General features: G+C 37.0%; 1 protein-coding gene across 2 annotated transcripts in view; it reads left to right on the forward strand.

Moving 5' to 3' along the window:
• VEGFC (vascular endothelial growth factor C) overlaps positions 1-768 on the forward strand; it is an 86,448-nt gene extending 85,680 nt beyond the window's left edge. For both annotated transcript variants that reach the window (XM_025280470.3, XM_006054006.4), the window contains one exon: positions 270-768. In XM_025280470.3, the coding sequence (XP_025136255.1) occupies positions 270-384 (115 nt within the window). In that variant the 3' untranslated portion in view covers positions 385-768. The remainder of the gene's footprint in view (positions 1-269) is intronic.
• The last annotated feature ends 14,215 nt before the right edge of the window (positions 769-14,983 follow it).

A 14,983-nucleotide genomic window follows, 5' to 3' on the forward strand; every position in this document is an offset into this window, starting at 1 on the left:
CTTCAAAAGAATGAGTGCTAACAACACCCCATTCTTCCATTTGTTATTTCTGCAAGCAAGACTTTTTTTTTTTAGGCTTTTTCCATCCCTCTTAAATTTGGAAATTCCAGGTACAAACTTTAGCAATTTATAAACTGGACAACCGTTTTATGATAAAATGAGTAACTTTGTTCCAGTCTGAAACTTAGAAAAACACGAAAGTGCGTTTGTAGCATAACATATTCATCTCTTGGTCTTTAACAGAAGTCTGTCCTTCTTTGTTCCTCTAGTTGTTACAGACGACCATGTACAAATCGAGTCAAGCATTGTGAACAGGGACTTTCATTTAGTGAAGAAGTATGTCGCTGTGTCCCTTCATATTGGAAAAGACCACATGTGAACTAAGATTGTATCTTTTCTAGTTCGTCATTGTTCTTTCATGGGAAACCATGCTGCCATGTTAGAACTATGAACACAGAGACTTTGTGGACCGGGTAACAAAGACAAAAGTCAGTTTCCTGAACCACGTGGAGAATGTTACAGAAATGGACTGGAGCTCATCTGCAAAAGACCTCTTTAAAAGACTGGTTTTCTGCCAATGACCAAACAGCTGAGGTTTTTCTCTTGTGATTGTTTTTTAAAAAGAATAATGACTATATAATTTATTTCCACTAAAAATATTGTTTCTGCATTCATTTTTATAGCAATAACAACTGGTAAAGCTCACTGTGATCAATATTTTTATATCATGCAAAATATGTTTAAAATAAAATGAAAACTGTATTATAAGCTGGTAAGTTGAATCTGTTACCATCTTATGCTATCAGCAAAACCTGATATTGTGAAAAGTCATCTCCCCCTGTCCTCGTTTTTTTTTGTCTCTGGGTATCAGATTATGATTGCTGAGAAAAAGTATGCTCCTGTAAAAGAAAGTTTAAGATGGATAGCAGTTGCTATTACATTTTATTTTTAATCTCAATATATTTAATGAGTATAAATGTTTCTAGCACATGGTACTTTTGAATTTATAGCCAAATGAATCAACAGAAAACATATCTTATTAGATAGTCTGCTTAGCATGGTTATATCACTGAAAGGTATTCAGTGCCCCAGGAGCATTCAGACTTAACCTGGTATAATAGCTATCAGTACGTATTAATATTAAAATGGCTTTAAAATATTTTACTCAAAAATAATCTTTTCCAAATATTCAATTTCTTGTGACTAAATACTTTTTATAAGCTGAAGTGCTTCTACCCAACACATATAAGTTGGAAGTGACATTTAAATGCTCATATGTTAAAAAGCAACAGTCACACACAGTACTTATTTCATTTTTTTTAAAGGCAACATACTAAGATATTTTTTTCTGAGAACAAATATTTGCCTACATAAATACAACCACATAAGTGGTTTGCTTGTTGATAGAGAATTGATTATTTGCTTGTATGACATGGTTCCTAGCAAAAATAAAAAACCACATAACTACTAGCAAATACATAAAAATAAGTAGTCCTGAAAGGAGAAAAAAGAATCTATAGAGTTATGTAAACATAAAAATAAGTCTTTTAAAACTTGCAAATATAATACAATGAAAAGGTATAGGTGACTACTCAATACAATAAAAACATTAGTATCTATATGTTTTGCTACAAAATAATTTATTTTTTATAATACTTTATTAAAATGATGTCCTAAATATATTGAAACACTATTTTCAATACTGACTTTTAAAACACTATTATATCCAAAATTTATTGAATTACATGTACATATTCTGGACAACTCTAACATCTCGTTCATAAAGTCAAGTCTTTTTTTTATCTATTGGGAAGAAAAGGCAGTCTTGTGAAATTCTCTTATGATATACTTATGGATCATCTTTATATTTTTTAAGTAAAGATGGATCTGAAGCCTGTAGACAGAAAATACGTGCTCTGTACGTCTATGAAGCAGCTAAGATGTAGGTAATTTTCAAAGTTGAGAACAGCAACCAAACTAATAATAATAGTAAAACAGAAGTAAAATATAAGTAAATTTGACAACAGTTATAGTTTTATCAAAACTTCCCCAAGAGAACAAATTCAGGGGTCATTACCAAAAGGAAATGTGGAATCACAATAAATAACATCTTCCACCTGAAAGGGAGTCACACTCCTTGGTGCATAAGATGGTCACTGTCTATACAATTCAGCCGAGATTCAGTTTCAATAATTTTTCATCACATTTCAGCCAAGAATATAAGCAAACAAACATGATATAATCTGTTATGTTGATGTGGTATTCATCATTTTTAGTCCTGATATATTTAAATATGTTAATTTATTTAGCTAATTAAAAAAACAAAAAACCTAAGTTTCCAATGAATCCCTTGAAGCCATGGAGAGAATCTTAGAATCTGATACAATGACCCTTACAAGTTATCAGTTTAAAAAAATCTAAACTATGTGTTGACAATTAGTTCCTCAGAATATATGAGTATGTCAAAAAAAAAAAAATCACTAGACCAAAATATAAAGCATAAGGCATGCCAGAAAAAATAACATTTAATTTGTCCCTGGAGATGTAATAATTTTGATGAAAAGCAAAAACAACATCAACAAAACAATACTTAGCCAGAGATTCTTGCAAACAATTTTATGTAGACCATAAAAATCTCACTTCATTACATTGTAATAATTGAGATTTTGTGGTGATGGTTAAGTGGACTAGAGATCAAGCTAAACAGTCATTTAAAATATTAATATTAGCAAACAGGATTCAGTAAGAAGCTAAAATATACAGTGAAGATGTTCATAAATTCTACAAGAGTCTCCAACTACCAATCAGTCAACTCTTAAGAATAAAGATGAGTGAACACTGGAAGCTTAAAGCAACAAATACTATATCCAAATCTTGGAAAGTTTATAAACAGAACTTCATGTCTAGAAACCTACACTGTATGCTGCTGCTGCTGCTGCTGCTGCTAAGTCGCTTCAGTCATGTCCGAGTCTATGCGACCCCATAGACGGCAGCCCACCAGGCTCCCCCGTCCCTGGGATTCTCCCAGGCAAGAACACTGGAGTGGGTTGCCATGTCCTTCTCCAATGCGTGAAAGTGAAAAGTGAAAGTGAAGTCGCTCAGTCGTGTCTGACTCTTCATGACCCCGTGGACTGCAGCCCACCAGGCTCCTCCGTCCGTGGGGTTTTCCAGGCAAGAGTACTGGGGTGGGGTGCTGTCAGCTTCTCTGTAACACTGTATATGCTCTGTTTAAAAGACTCAAGGAACAAAGTATTTTGGTGAGCAGTTATAAGATTTAGCTTCCACATATTTTTTTTTTTTAGAAGGAGGTTTTGACCTTTTGACATTTGCTAACTTCTTGGGGGAAACAGATTCCATTATTAGGATTTCTAAAAATCAACTCTGCCCTCCACTTCCGCACTGCTCAAAGCAGAAGTGAGCATTAGTGGTGAGCCCTGTGTGCACTTCTTTCAGAGAAGGGAGAAATCACTCACTGACCACACAGTCCAGGCTTCCTCCAGGGCCACCCTGCTCAGCAGGAATTTTACTCGGTGAAGGAGAGAGAAGAAGCAGATTCAACAGGTGAGAGAGGTCCTATCGCTGCACTTGTTTTGGTATTTTGTTAAGGTTGACACATCTCCTTAAGTAATCAAATTTCTATATTCGCCTTCCCAGGAAATGCTGGGGCAAAGCACTGAACCAAGCTCCCTTGACTCCACTTCATCTACAATTCTATGCCATCCCCCAAGGTCTCAGCTCCCAATAGCAGGCTTTTCAAAGGATGGTTTTTAGCAATTTTACCTTTAGAACAGAGTATAACATAAAAATAGTATTTCCCTTCACTGCAGTAGAAGAGTGTGTTGATGTGTCTGATTTTTTAGATGAACTGTAGAAAGTTGTGAATAAATGCAATGTTTGTATCCTAAAGAAGCATAGAGTCCACCCAGAGAACTGCTTAGGGAAGTCCATGGCACATATGTTATAAAGTAAGTACTGCTTTATCTGTTTGTGTTTGAATTTTTAAGATATTGGCTATTTTGTAGGCAGAGAATAGCTATCTGTTAACTTATAGACATGTACTAATAAGTGGAGTTTGATTGTTTGAAACAAAAAAAAAAGTTTCACATGCCCTTTTTTCTTCATTCTATAGCCAACAACCCATTGCTTAAAAAAAAAAAAAAAAATGTCATAGTATAACACAAAGAGGACTGGACTGGGAATTGTGAGCCAGGTTTTTAATCCTGATTTTCTGCTTTGTCCTTGAGCAAATCACCAAAATCTGAGTCTCAGTTTCTTAATCTGTGAAAGTAGTTAAGTTGAATGAAATTGTGCATTATGTCCAACTCTAGGGTTACAGACACTGTACTAAGCTATCTTCAGAGGGGAGGTAAAAAGAACAACTTTTAAGAACTTCAGGGAAGCACCACACCTGTGATTAGTGAGACAACCATTTCTATCAATTCAAAACATTGACAGTTGCCTCTGTAGACAGTCCATGGGCAGCACCAAATGTTTTGACTTCTGGACTTACGAACATGTAGATGCCAGATCCTGACACTACAGGCCCAGTTCCTAATCAAATCCTATCATCAGAATCCCAGATGGAAACACTGTCAGAAGTCAGTTTCGCTTCAACAGCCTTGCCTGGATGAAATACAGTATGTGTGCCTCTGACTGAGGTTTGGAAGCAGTGCACAGGAAATCTCAATTTTTGCTTTCTTGTGAAAGTTGCTTGGTTTTGTTTTGGGTTTTGTTTTGTTTTGTTTTGTTTGAGATATTTACTTTTCCAAAAGTTGAAAGAAAATTTCCAGAGTCTCCATGTGTGATCCCCTTTGATATGAAGAAATCAGGAAATGTGGCGCTTTAAGTTGTCTAAAGTAGTTGTAATTTAAGAATTAGAATTATAGTATAAAAGACAGATTTTCATTTACAATTTCTGACATGAAACATTTCAAACAATCACATGAGAATTTTGTTGTGATTTTATTAAAGATTAATAGTTACTCTTAATGAGGTCACTAATCAGAGGAATGGGGCTTCCCTGAAGTTTTTTAATTTAAAAAAAAAATACATTTGGCTGGAAATAACTTCCATCTCTGTTTATGGGCATGGATGCTGAAAGTCACATCATTCACCAGCGATCATATCGTGACGAATTTGCTTTCAAGAAGACAGTGAAGAAACAGAATCTCTTCATCTCTGGATTTAAAGCAGATGGTTTTGCACGTAATGTCCTATCACCTGAGAATTCCATCGCGATTGTTTCATAACAAGTTACATGACAGGTGTGTGCTGTGTGAGGAAATGACAAGCTCTGTGACCCCTGGCTCATGAGAGTAGGCAGTGACAGGGCTGGCGGGAAAGAGAATTTTACTTCATCCGTACCGCGTGGTAAGGACCCACATCACCTGTGCTGGGGGTACCCAGAGCTTCAAGGAGCTGAGGAGGTCCTGGAGGTTGCAGAGTTCTCTTGAGTCCATGTGAAAGCACAGGGCAAATGACCATTAGTGTACCAGTTTTCTCACTTCTATGGTGGCAATCAGTGTGTGCTCCACAACTACGACTTTGTAGGCTGGACACCAGACCCCCAGGCCCCACTGCACAGAGCAGCTCTGCTTCTATCTGTTTTATGTCAAGACATTTGGGAATTTTAATTTTTATAAAAGTCCTTGCAAATTCTTTCTTCAAATTACTGCTCTGAAATATGACATTTACCTTATTGAATTACTTTAACAACTTCTTGCTCTCTGCAAAAGACATCACCTTCCAGAGGAGCAGCTGTGGCCAAAGTTTTGGTCAAAACCCTGTAGCTCTGAAAACCCTCTTCAACCAACAGATTGCTGACACCAAGCAAGGTCACTGTGCTCTTATCAGGAGAGGAAAAGGGTTCGCAACCTCCATGCAAAGTGCCCCAGCTTGAATAAAGCTTACAAGAGAGAATTTATGAGAAAAACTGGGTAGGCTTTCATTCAGGCTTTTAAAATAATTACACCTATTGGACAGCCTTTGACCAAAGGTAGGCTGGAGCATCCCCGGGTTGGATTTATAATCAATGCCCCCCTCCACGCACACACCTTCAGCTGTGAGGCATTATTCTTTGCCCAGGTCCACATGCTTGATTCTCTCTTACCTTATGAAGAGTTGTTGTACCAATGACTTTGAATCTGTAAACAAAAATATGGAGCATCCCTCATCTGACATGCTCAATTTTTGTCAGAAGGTTGGTATGAACTCAGCTCATTTTTTACACTTTGCCCTCTCTTAATCTGGTCAGCTGCCATAACAGAATACCACAGGCTGGGTGGCTTAAATGACAGAAAGTTATTTCTCACCATTCTGGAGGCTAGAAGTCCGAGATCAAGGGGCCAGCAGAGTTGGTTCTGGTGCAATCTCTCTCCCTAGCTCCTCACTGCCACATGAGTCGTCACTGTATTCCTATGTGGTCTTTCCTCCGGGCACCTGTGAAAGGAATGAACTCCCTGGTCTCTTCATATAAGGACACCAAACCAAGCAGATCAGCACTCCAGCCTTAGGATCTCATTTAACCCCGATTTCCTCCCTAACAGCCCTATTTTCTGATGTAATCACATTGGGGCTTAGGATTTTGACATAGGAATTTGGAGGGGACACAGTGCAGTCCATAGCAGCCTCTCTTGCAAATTTTAATTGGCAAGAAAAAGTTGGATGTGAATCAAACATTTTGACACCAAAGAAATTTATTTCAAGGCAGATAGAGTGCCTTAATGGTGTTGGGAGCTGGTGTGAGAGCAAAGGAGATCGGCAGAGAAAATAACTAATTCAAGAACCCTCAAGCTACACCTAAAACTCAACCTGAGAGAGTTTGTGAAAAATAGCCTACCTAACTGAGGTGTAAGTAAAAAAAATGAAATCAGCTGGATTTTGCTCCCAACTTGGGTCTTAAATTGACCTGCCTCTGGAGTTGATAACATCAAGATACCTTGTACTGTAATGGGTTTGTTCTGAACAACTGTGTGCTGCTTTCAGGAATCATCATGCATTCTTAATTTGTCAGATGAAATCTGGAGGTAACGGTGACAAATCCAGAAAAGGTGTTTCCAAACAAGACACAAACTGATGATCATGATTTCAAGGGGAAATGCCTTCATTCCTTGGTTCCAGCTGATGGCAAAATCATCAGCTATGTTTATGTTTAGAATAGCACAGTAAGCCCTCAATAAGTAATTTATATAGTCTTCGGTAGTTTTCAATGTCAAAGTCTCTTTTTAACCAGTATTAAAATATCCAAGACTTCAACCTTATTTTAAAATCGCAGCAAAGTTCTGAAACAGTAAACACTTGAGAGAATGTCAGGATTCAGCCAAGCATAAACTTTGGGGATCTGAATTTATCACGACTTGTAACTGTGACAAAAGAATGTTGTAATACGGAATTCAGTCATACGTTTTGTCAAATTAGGTTATTAAACTTTGTACTTTAAATATATCAATTCCAACCCTTCACTCTTTAATAGGTGAAAGAGTTTACTGGAGGCTAGCTTTGAGAGATCAAGATAAATGTTCTGAGAAATGGTCATTTTTAATTTAAAAATGTGGGAGTTTTTGTAAAACATACAGATAGAAAGAAAAAGGAAACAAATGAGAAGAAATAATTCAAAGTCATCTGAATATTAATGACATTACATTGGAAATACATTTTATACTCAAATGTCTACTTGATTAAGCATTTTCTGTATCATTGAGACAGGAATTTCCTTCATTTTTAATAAAATGCACTTTCGTGGAAGGAGAATGAAAAAACTGGCTTGAAACTCAACATTAAAAAGCTAAGATCATGACATCCAGTCATATCACTTCATAGCAAATAGAAGGGGAAAAGTGAAAGCAGTTACAGAGATTTTATTTTCTTGGGCTCCAAAGTCACTGCAGACCATGACTGCAGACATGAAATTAAAAGTTGTCTGCTCCTTGGAAGAAAAGCTATGACAAACCTAGACAGCATGTTAAAAAGCAGAGACATCACTTTGCCAACAAAGGTCCATATAGTCAAAGCTATGGTTTCCTTGTTAGTCATGTACAGATATGAGAATTGGACCATAAAGAAGGCTGAGCACCAAAGAATCAGATGCTTTCAAATTGTAGTGCTGGAGAAGGCTCTTGAGAGTCCCTTGGACTACAAAGAGATCAAACCAGCCAATCCTAAAGGAAATCAACTCTGAAGGGCTAAAGCTTAAGCTCCAATTCTTTGGCTACCTGATGCAAAGAGTTGACTCACTGTAAAAGACCCTGATGCTGGGACAGATTGAAGGCGAAAGGAGAAGGGGGAAGCAGAGGATGAGGTGGTTGGATGGCATCATCAATTCAACGGTCATGAAACTGAGCAAACTCTGGGCGATAGTGGGGGGCAGAGGAACCTGGAGTGCTGCAGTTCAGGGGGTCACAAACAGTTGCTGCTGCTGCTGCTGCTAAGTCGCTTCAGTCGTGTCCAACTCTGTGTGACCCCATAGACGGCCTCCTACCAGGCTCCTCTGTCCCTGGGATTCTCCAGGCAAGAACATTGGAGTGGGTTGCCATTTCTTTCTCCAATGCATGAAAGTGAAAAAATAAAGTGAAGTCACTCAGTCGTGTCTGACTCTTAGCAACCTCATGGACTGCAGCCTACCAGGCTCCTCCATCCAGGGGATTTTCCAGGCAAGAGTACGGGAGTGGGGTGCCATTGCCTTCTCCCACAATAGTTAGACATGACATGGTGACTGAACAACAACAACCTTAGTCATAAACCTTAGAAACTCAGTTTAAATCAGCACTTCTCAAACATTAACTAGAGAATTCTTACTGCATTGTTAAAGGGAACATGCTCTGGAAAATGTCACTGAGAAATGCATAATATTCCTGTCCTTTAAACTGAACAAAGGAGGCAAAACTGTGTCCTTAATATATAACTTGCTTATAAGATTGAATGTAGCTATTAAACAGTTGTTGGAGAAAAAAATACCATAACTCAGAAACAACTATATTGGGAGTTCTCATCCATTTCTAGCAGATTGGAATTTTTTTTTTACTTTTTCCTTCCTTAAAAGAAAATAAATTTATAGAGATCTATGGAAATCCCAAGTACCTCTTCTAAAAGATGAACAACAGAAATCTCAAACAAGGTTGTTGAAAGCATAGTTTGCTGAAAAGGGTGAAAGGTTAAAGTGTAGAATTATGAGAGTTTGGAGGAAGGGAGGTAATAATTTTAAAATAAAACTATAAAAATCACCAGACCAAAAAGAGTGTGTGATATATAATTTTACCAGAGGGATGGTATGGGGAGGGAGGTGGGAGGGGGGTTCAGGATGGGTAATACGTGTACACCCGTGGCGGATGCATGTTGATGTATGGCAAAACCAATACAATATTGTAAAGTAAAAAAAATAATAAAAAAAAAAGTTAAGATTAAAAAAAAAAATACTAATAGACAAATTAAAAGGTAAAAATGTGCTCAGTCACTTCAGTCCTGTCTGACTCTCTGCGACCCCATGGACCATGGCCCTCCAGGCAGCTCTGTCCATGGGATTCTCCAGGCAAGAATACTGGAGTGGGTTGCCATTTCCTTTTCTGGTGATAAAAGGTAAAATAGGACTCTGCTGCTGCTGCTGTTGCATCGCTTCAGTCATGTCCGACTCTGTGCGACCCCATAGACGGCAGCCCACCAGGCTCCCCCATCCCTGGGATTCTCCAGGCAAGAACACTGGAGTGGGTTGCCATTTCCTTCTCCAATGTATGAAAGTGAAAAAATAAAGTGAAGTCGCTCAGTCGTGTCTGACTCCTAGAGACTCCAGGGACTGCAGCCTACCAGGCCCTTCTGTCCATGGGATTTTCCAGGCAAGAGTACTGTAGTGGGGTGCCATTGCCTTCTCCTACTATAATATTAATAAAAATATAGATCATCCTCCATGTATTCAATACTGCAAATCTTCAGAAAACCTAAATGTTATCAATAAGATTCAACTTTTGGATGATACTTTTATTTTACTGTAGCCATATAAAACTGTTCTAGTCTGCACACATCAGGGAACTAAGCTGGACTTGAAATAAAACACTCATCTAAAAATTTTTGATTAGACAACCACAAAAACTTGCAGATAATATTTCAGTTTGAAGGTGGCTGGGTAATGGTGAGGTGGGATATACTTTCCTATGTTAACAAATAATTTCTCTGTGACAATCCTCTTCAGTCTTCATCAATTTTTATCAGGTTCCTCTACTTATCAAATTGTATGAACTTTTAAAGAGTTATTTAAATTTTGATGTTTCTACTTGTTCACGTATATCTCTCCTTGTTTGCTGTTGGACTGGTCATGGAGTTTATGTTGTCTCTCTGTCCAAAAATATTATGGAGTCAAACCATTTTTTCTATCTGCTCTTTTCATTTCATTTATGTTAAGCCTCCTTCCCTTTACAGTAGTCAGAAGATTTTTCAGGATTATGAAGATGATGGAGAAAATGGTATCACTAAGGAACATCTACAACAATGAACCTGGGACATGAACTAGGTCATTACTTCTCAGAGAGGGGAAACTTGCTACAGGTAAGTCTAACTTCAAGTCTCTTTTCCTTCCATGGTTTTACAAGGAAGGCATTTGACTGCTCTGGTCAAGCAATCAGATGCTTCTTTGAATTGTAATCCCAATGATAATTTCATTGAACCTCCTTTGTTCCTAAGATATAAAATCCCTAGAGTTCTAGAATATCTGTATAAGGAAATAAAACCATTCAAAGGAGAAAAACAACTTACAAATAAATTTGCCAGAGAATATGTGACATAAAATGTTAATTATTTCATGTTAGAAAAAAGAATGTCCTATAAAAAACTAAATGGTTCCTTAATGGTAGAATTTGCAAAATTTAACTTTTTAAGTCATCAAAAACTTATTTTACTGTTTGGCTTTTTTTTTTTTTCTTTTTTCTTTTTTTTTTTCTTTTAGTCAATTGCTGTACTGATATTTTTGTTTTTGTTTTTGTTTTTGTTTTTTTGAAAGTATGAGATGTATATATTTTTTTAATTTTATTTTATTTTTAAACTTTACATAATTGTATTAGTTTTGCCAAATATCAAAATGAATCCGCCACAGGTATACATGTGTTCCCCATCCTGAACCCTCCTCCCTCCTCCCTCCCCATACCATCCCTCTGGGTCATCCCAGTGCACCAGCCCCAAGCATCCAGTATCGCACATCGAACCTGGACTGGCAACTTGTTTCATACATGATATTTTACATGTTTCAATGCCATTCTCCCAAATCTTCCCACCCTCTCCCTCTCCCACAGAGTCCATAAGACTGTTCTATACATCAGTGTCTCTTTTGCTGTCTCGTACACAGGGTTATTGTTACCATCTTTCTAAATTCCATATATATGCGTTAGTATACTGTATTGGTGTTTTTCTTTCTGGCTTACTTCACTCTGTATAATAGGCTCCAGTTTCATCCACCTCATTAGAACTGAGTCAAATGTATTCTTTTTAATGGCTGAGTAATACTCCATTGTGTATATGTACTACTGCCTTCTTATCCATTCATCTGCTGATGGACATCTAGGTTGCTTCCATGTCCTGGCTATTATAAACAGTGCTGCAATGAGCATTGGGGTACACGTGTATCTTTCCCTTCTGGTTTCCTCAGTGTGTATGCCCAGCAGTGGGATTGCTGGATCATAAGGCAGTTCTATTTCCAGTTTTTTAAGGAATCTCCACACTGTTCTCCATAGTGGCTGTACTAGTTTGCATTCCCACCAACAGTGTAAGAGGGTTCCCTTTTCTCCACACCCTCTCCAGCATTTATTACGTGTAGACTTTTGGATCGCAGCCATTCTGACTGGCGTGAAATGGTACCTCATAGTGGTTTTGATTTGCATTTCTCTGATAATGAGTGATGTTGAGCATCTTTTCATGTGTTTGTTAGCCATCTGTATGTCTTCTTTGGAGAAATGTCTATTTAGTTATTTGGCCCATTTTTTGATTGGGTCATTTATTTTTCTGGAGTTGAGCTGTAGGAGTTGCTTGTATATTCTCGAGATTAGTTGTTTATCAGTTCCTTCATTTGCTATTATCTTCTCCCATTCTGAAGGCTGTCTTTTCACCTTGCTAATAGTTTCCTTTGATGTGCAGAAGCTTTTAAGGTTAATTAGGTCCCATTTGTTTATTTTTGCTTTTATTTCCAATATTCTGGGAGGTGGGTCATAGAGGATCCTGCTGTGATGTATGTCAGAGAGTGTTTTGCCTATGTTCTCCTCTAGGAGTTTTATAGTTTCTGGTCTTACCTTTAGATCTTTAATCCATTTTGAGTTTATTTTTGTGTATGGTGTTAGAAAGTGTTCTAGTTTCATTCTTTTACAAGTGGTTGACCAGATTCCCCAGCACCACTTGTTAAAGAGATTGTCTTTAATCCATTGTATATTCTTGCCTCCTTGGTCAAAGATAAGGTGTCCATATGTGCATGGATTTATCTCTGGGCATTCTATTTTGTTCCATTATCTATATTTCTGTCTTTGTGCCAGTACCATACTGTCTTGATAACTGTGGCTTTGTAGTAGAGCCTGAATTCAGGTAGGTTGATTCCTCCAGTTCCATTCTTCTTTCTCAAGATCGCTTTGGCTAGTCGAGGTTTTTTGTATTTCCATACAAATTGTGAAGTTATTTGTTCTAGCTCTGTGAAGAATACTGCTGGTAGCTTGATAGGGATTGCATTGAATCTATAGATTGCTTTGGGTAGTATACTCATTTTCACTATATTGATTCTTCCAATCCATGAACATGGTCTATTTCTCCATCTGTTAGTGTCCTCTTTGATTTCTTTCACCAGTGTTTTATAGTTTTCTATATATAGGTCTTTAGTTTCTTTAGGTAGATATATTCCTAAGTATTTTATTCTTTCCGTTGCAATGGTGAATGGAATTGTTTCCTTAATTTCTCTTTCTGTTTTCTCATTATTAGTGTATAGGAATGCAAGGGATTTCTGTGTGTTGACTTTATATCCTGCAACTTTACTATAGTCATTGATTAGTTCTAGTAATTTTCTGGTGGAGTCTTTAGGGTTTTCTATGTAGAGGATCATGTCATCTGCAAATAGTGAGAGCTTTACTTCTTCTTTTCCAATTTGGATTCCTTTTATTTCTTTTTCTGCTCTGATTGCTGTGGCCAAAACTTCCAAAACTATGTTGAATAGCAATGGTGAAAGTGGGCACCCTTGTCTTGTTCCTGACTTTAGAGGAAATGCTTTCAATTTTTCACCATTGAGGATAATGTTTGCTGTGGGTTTGTCATATATAGCTTTTATTATGTTGAGGTATGTTCCTTCTATTCCTGCTTTCTGGAGAGTTTTTATCATAAATGGATGTTGAATTTTGTCAAAGGCTTTCTCTGCATCTATTGAGATAATCATATGGTTTTTATTTTTCAATTTGTTAATGTGGTGTATTACATTGATTGATTTGCGGATATTGAAGAATCCTTGCATCCCTGGGATAAAGCCCACTTGGTCATGGTGTATGATCTTTTTAATGTGTTGTTGGATTCTGATTGCTAGAATTTTGTTAAGGATTTTTGCATCTATGTTCATCAGTGATATTGGCCTGTAGTTTTCTTTTTTTTGTGAGATCTTTGTCAGGTTTTGGTATTAGGGTGATGGTGGCCTCATAGAATGAGTTTGGAAGTTTACCATCCTCTGCAATTTTCTGGAAGAGTTTGAGCAGGATAGGTGTTAGCTCTTCTCTAACTTTTTGGTAGAATTCAGCTGTGAAGCCGTCTGGACCTGGGCTTTTGTTTGCTGGAAGATTTTTGATTACAGTTTCAATTTCCGTGCTTGTGATGGGTCTGTTAAGATTTTCTATTTCTTCCTGGTCCAGTTTTGGAAAATTGTACTTTTCTAAGAATTTGTCCATTTCTTCCACGTTGTCCATTTTATCAGCATATAATTGTTGATAGTAGTCTCTTATGATCCTTTGTATTTCTGTGTTGTCTGTTGTAATCTCTCCATTTTCATTTCTAATTTTATTGATTTGATTTTTCTCCCTTTGTTTCTTGATGAGTCTGGCTAATGGTTTGTCAATTTTATTTATCCTTTCAAAAAACCAGCTTTTGGTTTTGTTGATTTTTGCTATGATCTCTTTTGTTTCCTTTGCATTTATTTCTGCTCTAAGTTTTAAGATTTCTTTCCTTCTACTAACCCTGGGGTTCTTCATTTCTTCCTTTTCTAGTTGCTTTAGGTGTAAAGTTAGGTTATTTATTTGACTTTTTTCTTGTTTCTTGAGGTGTGCCTTTATTGCTATGAACTTTCCCCTTAGGACTGCTTTTACCGTGTCCCACAGGTTTTGGGTTGTTGTGTTTTCATTTTCATTCGTTTCTATGCATATTTTGATTTCTTTTTTGATTTCTTCTGTGATTTGTTGGTTATTCAGCAGCGTGTTGTTCAGCCTCTATTTGATGGGATTTTTAATAGTTTTTCTCCTATAATTGAGATCTAATCTTACTGCATTGTGGTCAGAAAAGATGCTTGGAATGATTTCTATTTTTTTGAATTTACCAAGGCTAGCTTTATGGCCCAGGATGTGATCTATCCTGGAGAAGGTTCCATGTGCGCTTGAGAAAAAGGTGAAATTCATTGTTTTGGGATGAAATGTCCTATAGATATCAATTAGGTCTAACTGGTTTATTGTATCGTTTAAAGCTTGTGTTTCCTTGTTAATTTTCTGTTTAGTTGATCTATCCATAGGTGTGAGTGGGGTATTAAAGTCTCCCACTATTATTGTGTTATTGTTAATTTCTCCTTTCATACTTGTTAGCATTTGTCTTACATACTGCGGTGCTCCCGTGTTGGGTGCATATATATTTATAATTGTTATATCTTCTTCTTGGATTAATCCTTTGATCATTATGTAGTGACCTTCTTTGTCTCTTTTCACAGCCTTTGTTTTAAAGTCTATTTTATCTGATATGAGTATTGCTACTCCTGCTTTCTTTTGGTCCCTATTTGCATGGAAAATCT

The sequence above is a fragment of the Bubalus bubalis genome, chromosome 1 (assembly GCF_019923935.1).
Source record: "Bubalus bubalis isolate 160015118507 breed Murrah chromosome 1, NDDB_SH_1, whole genome shotgun sequence".
NCBI classification, from domain to species: Eukaryota; Metazoa; Chordata; class Mammalia; order Artiodactyla; family Bovidae; genus Bubalus; species Bubalus bubalis.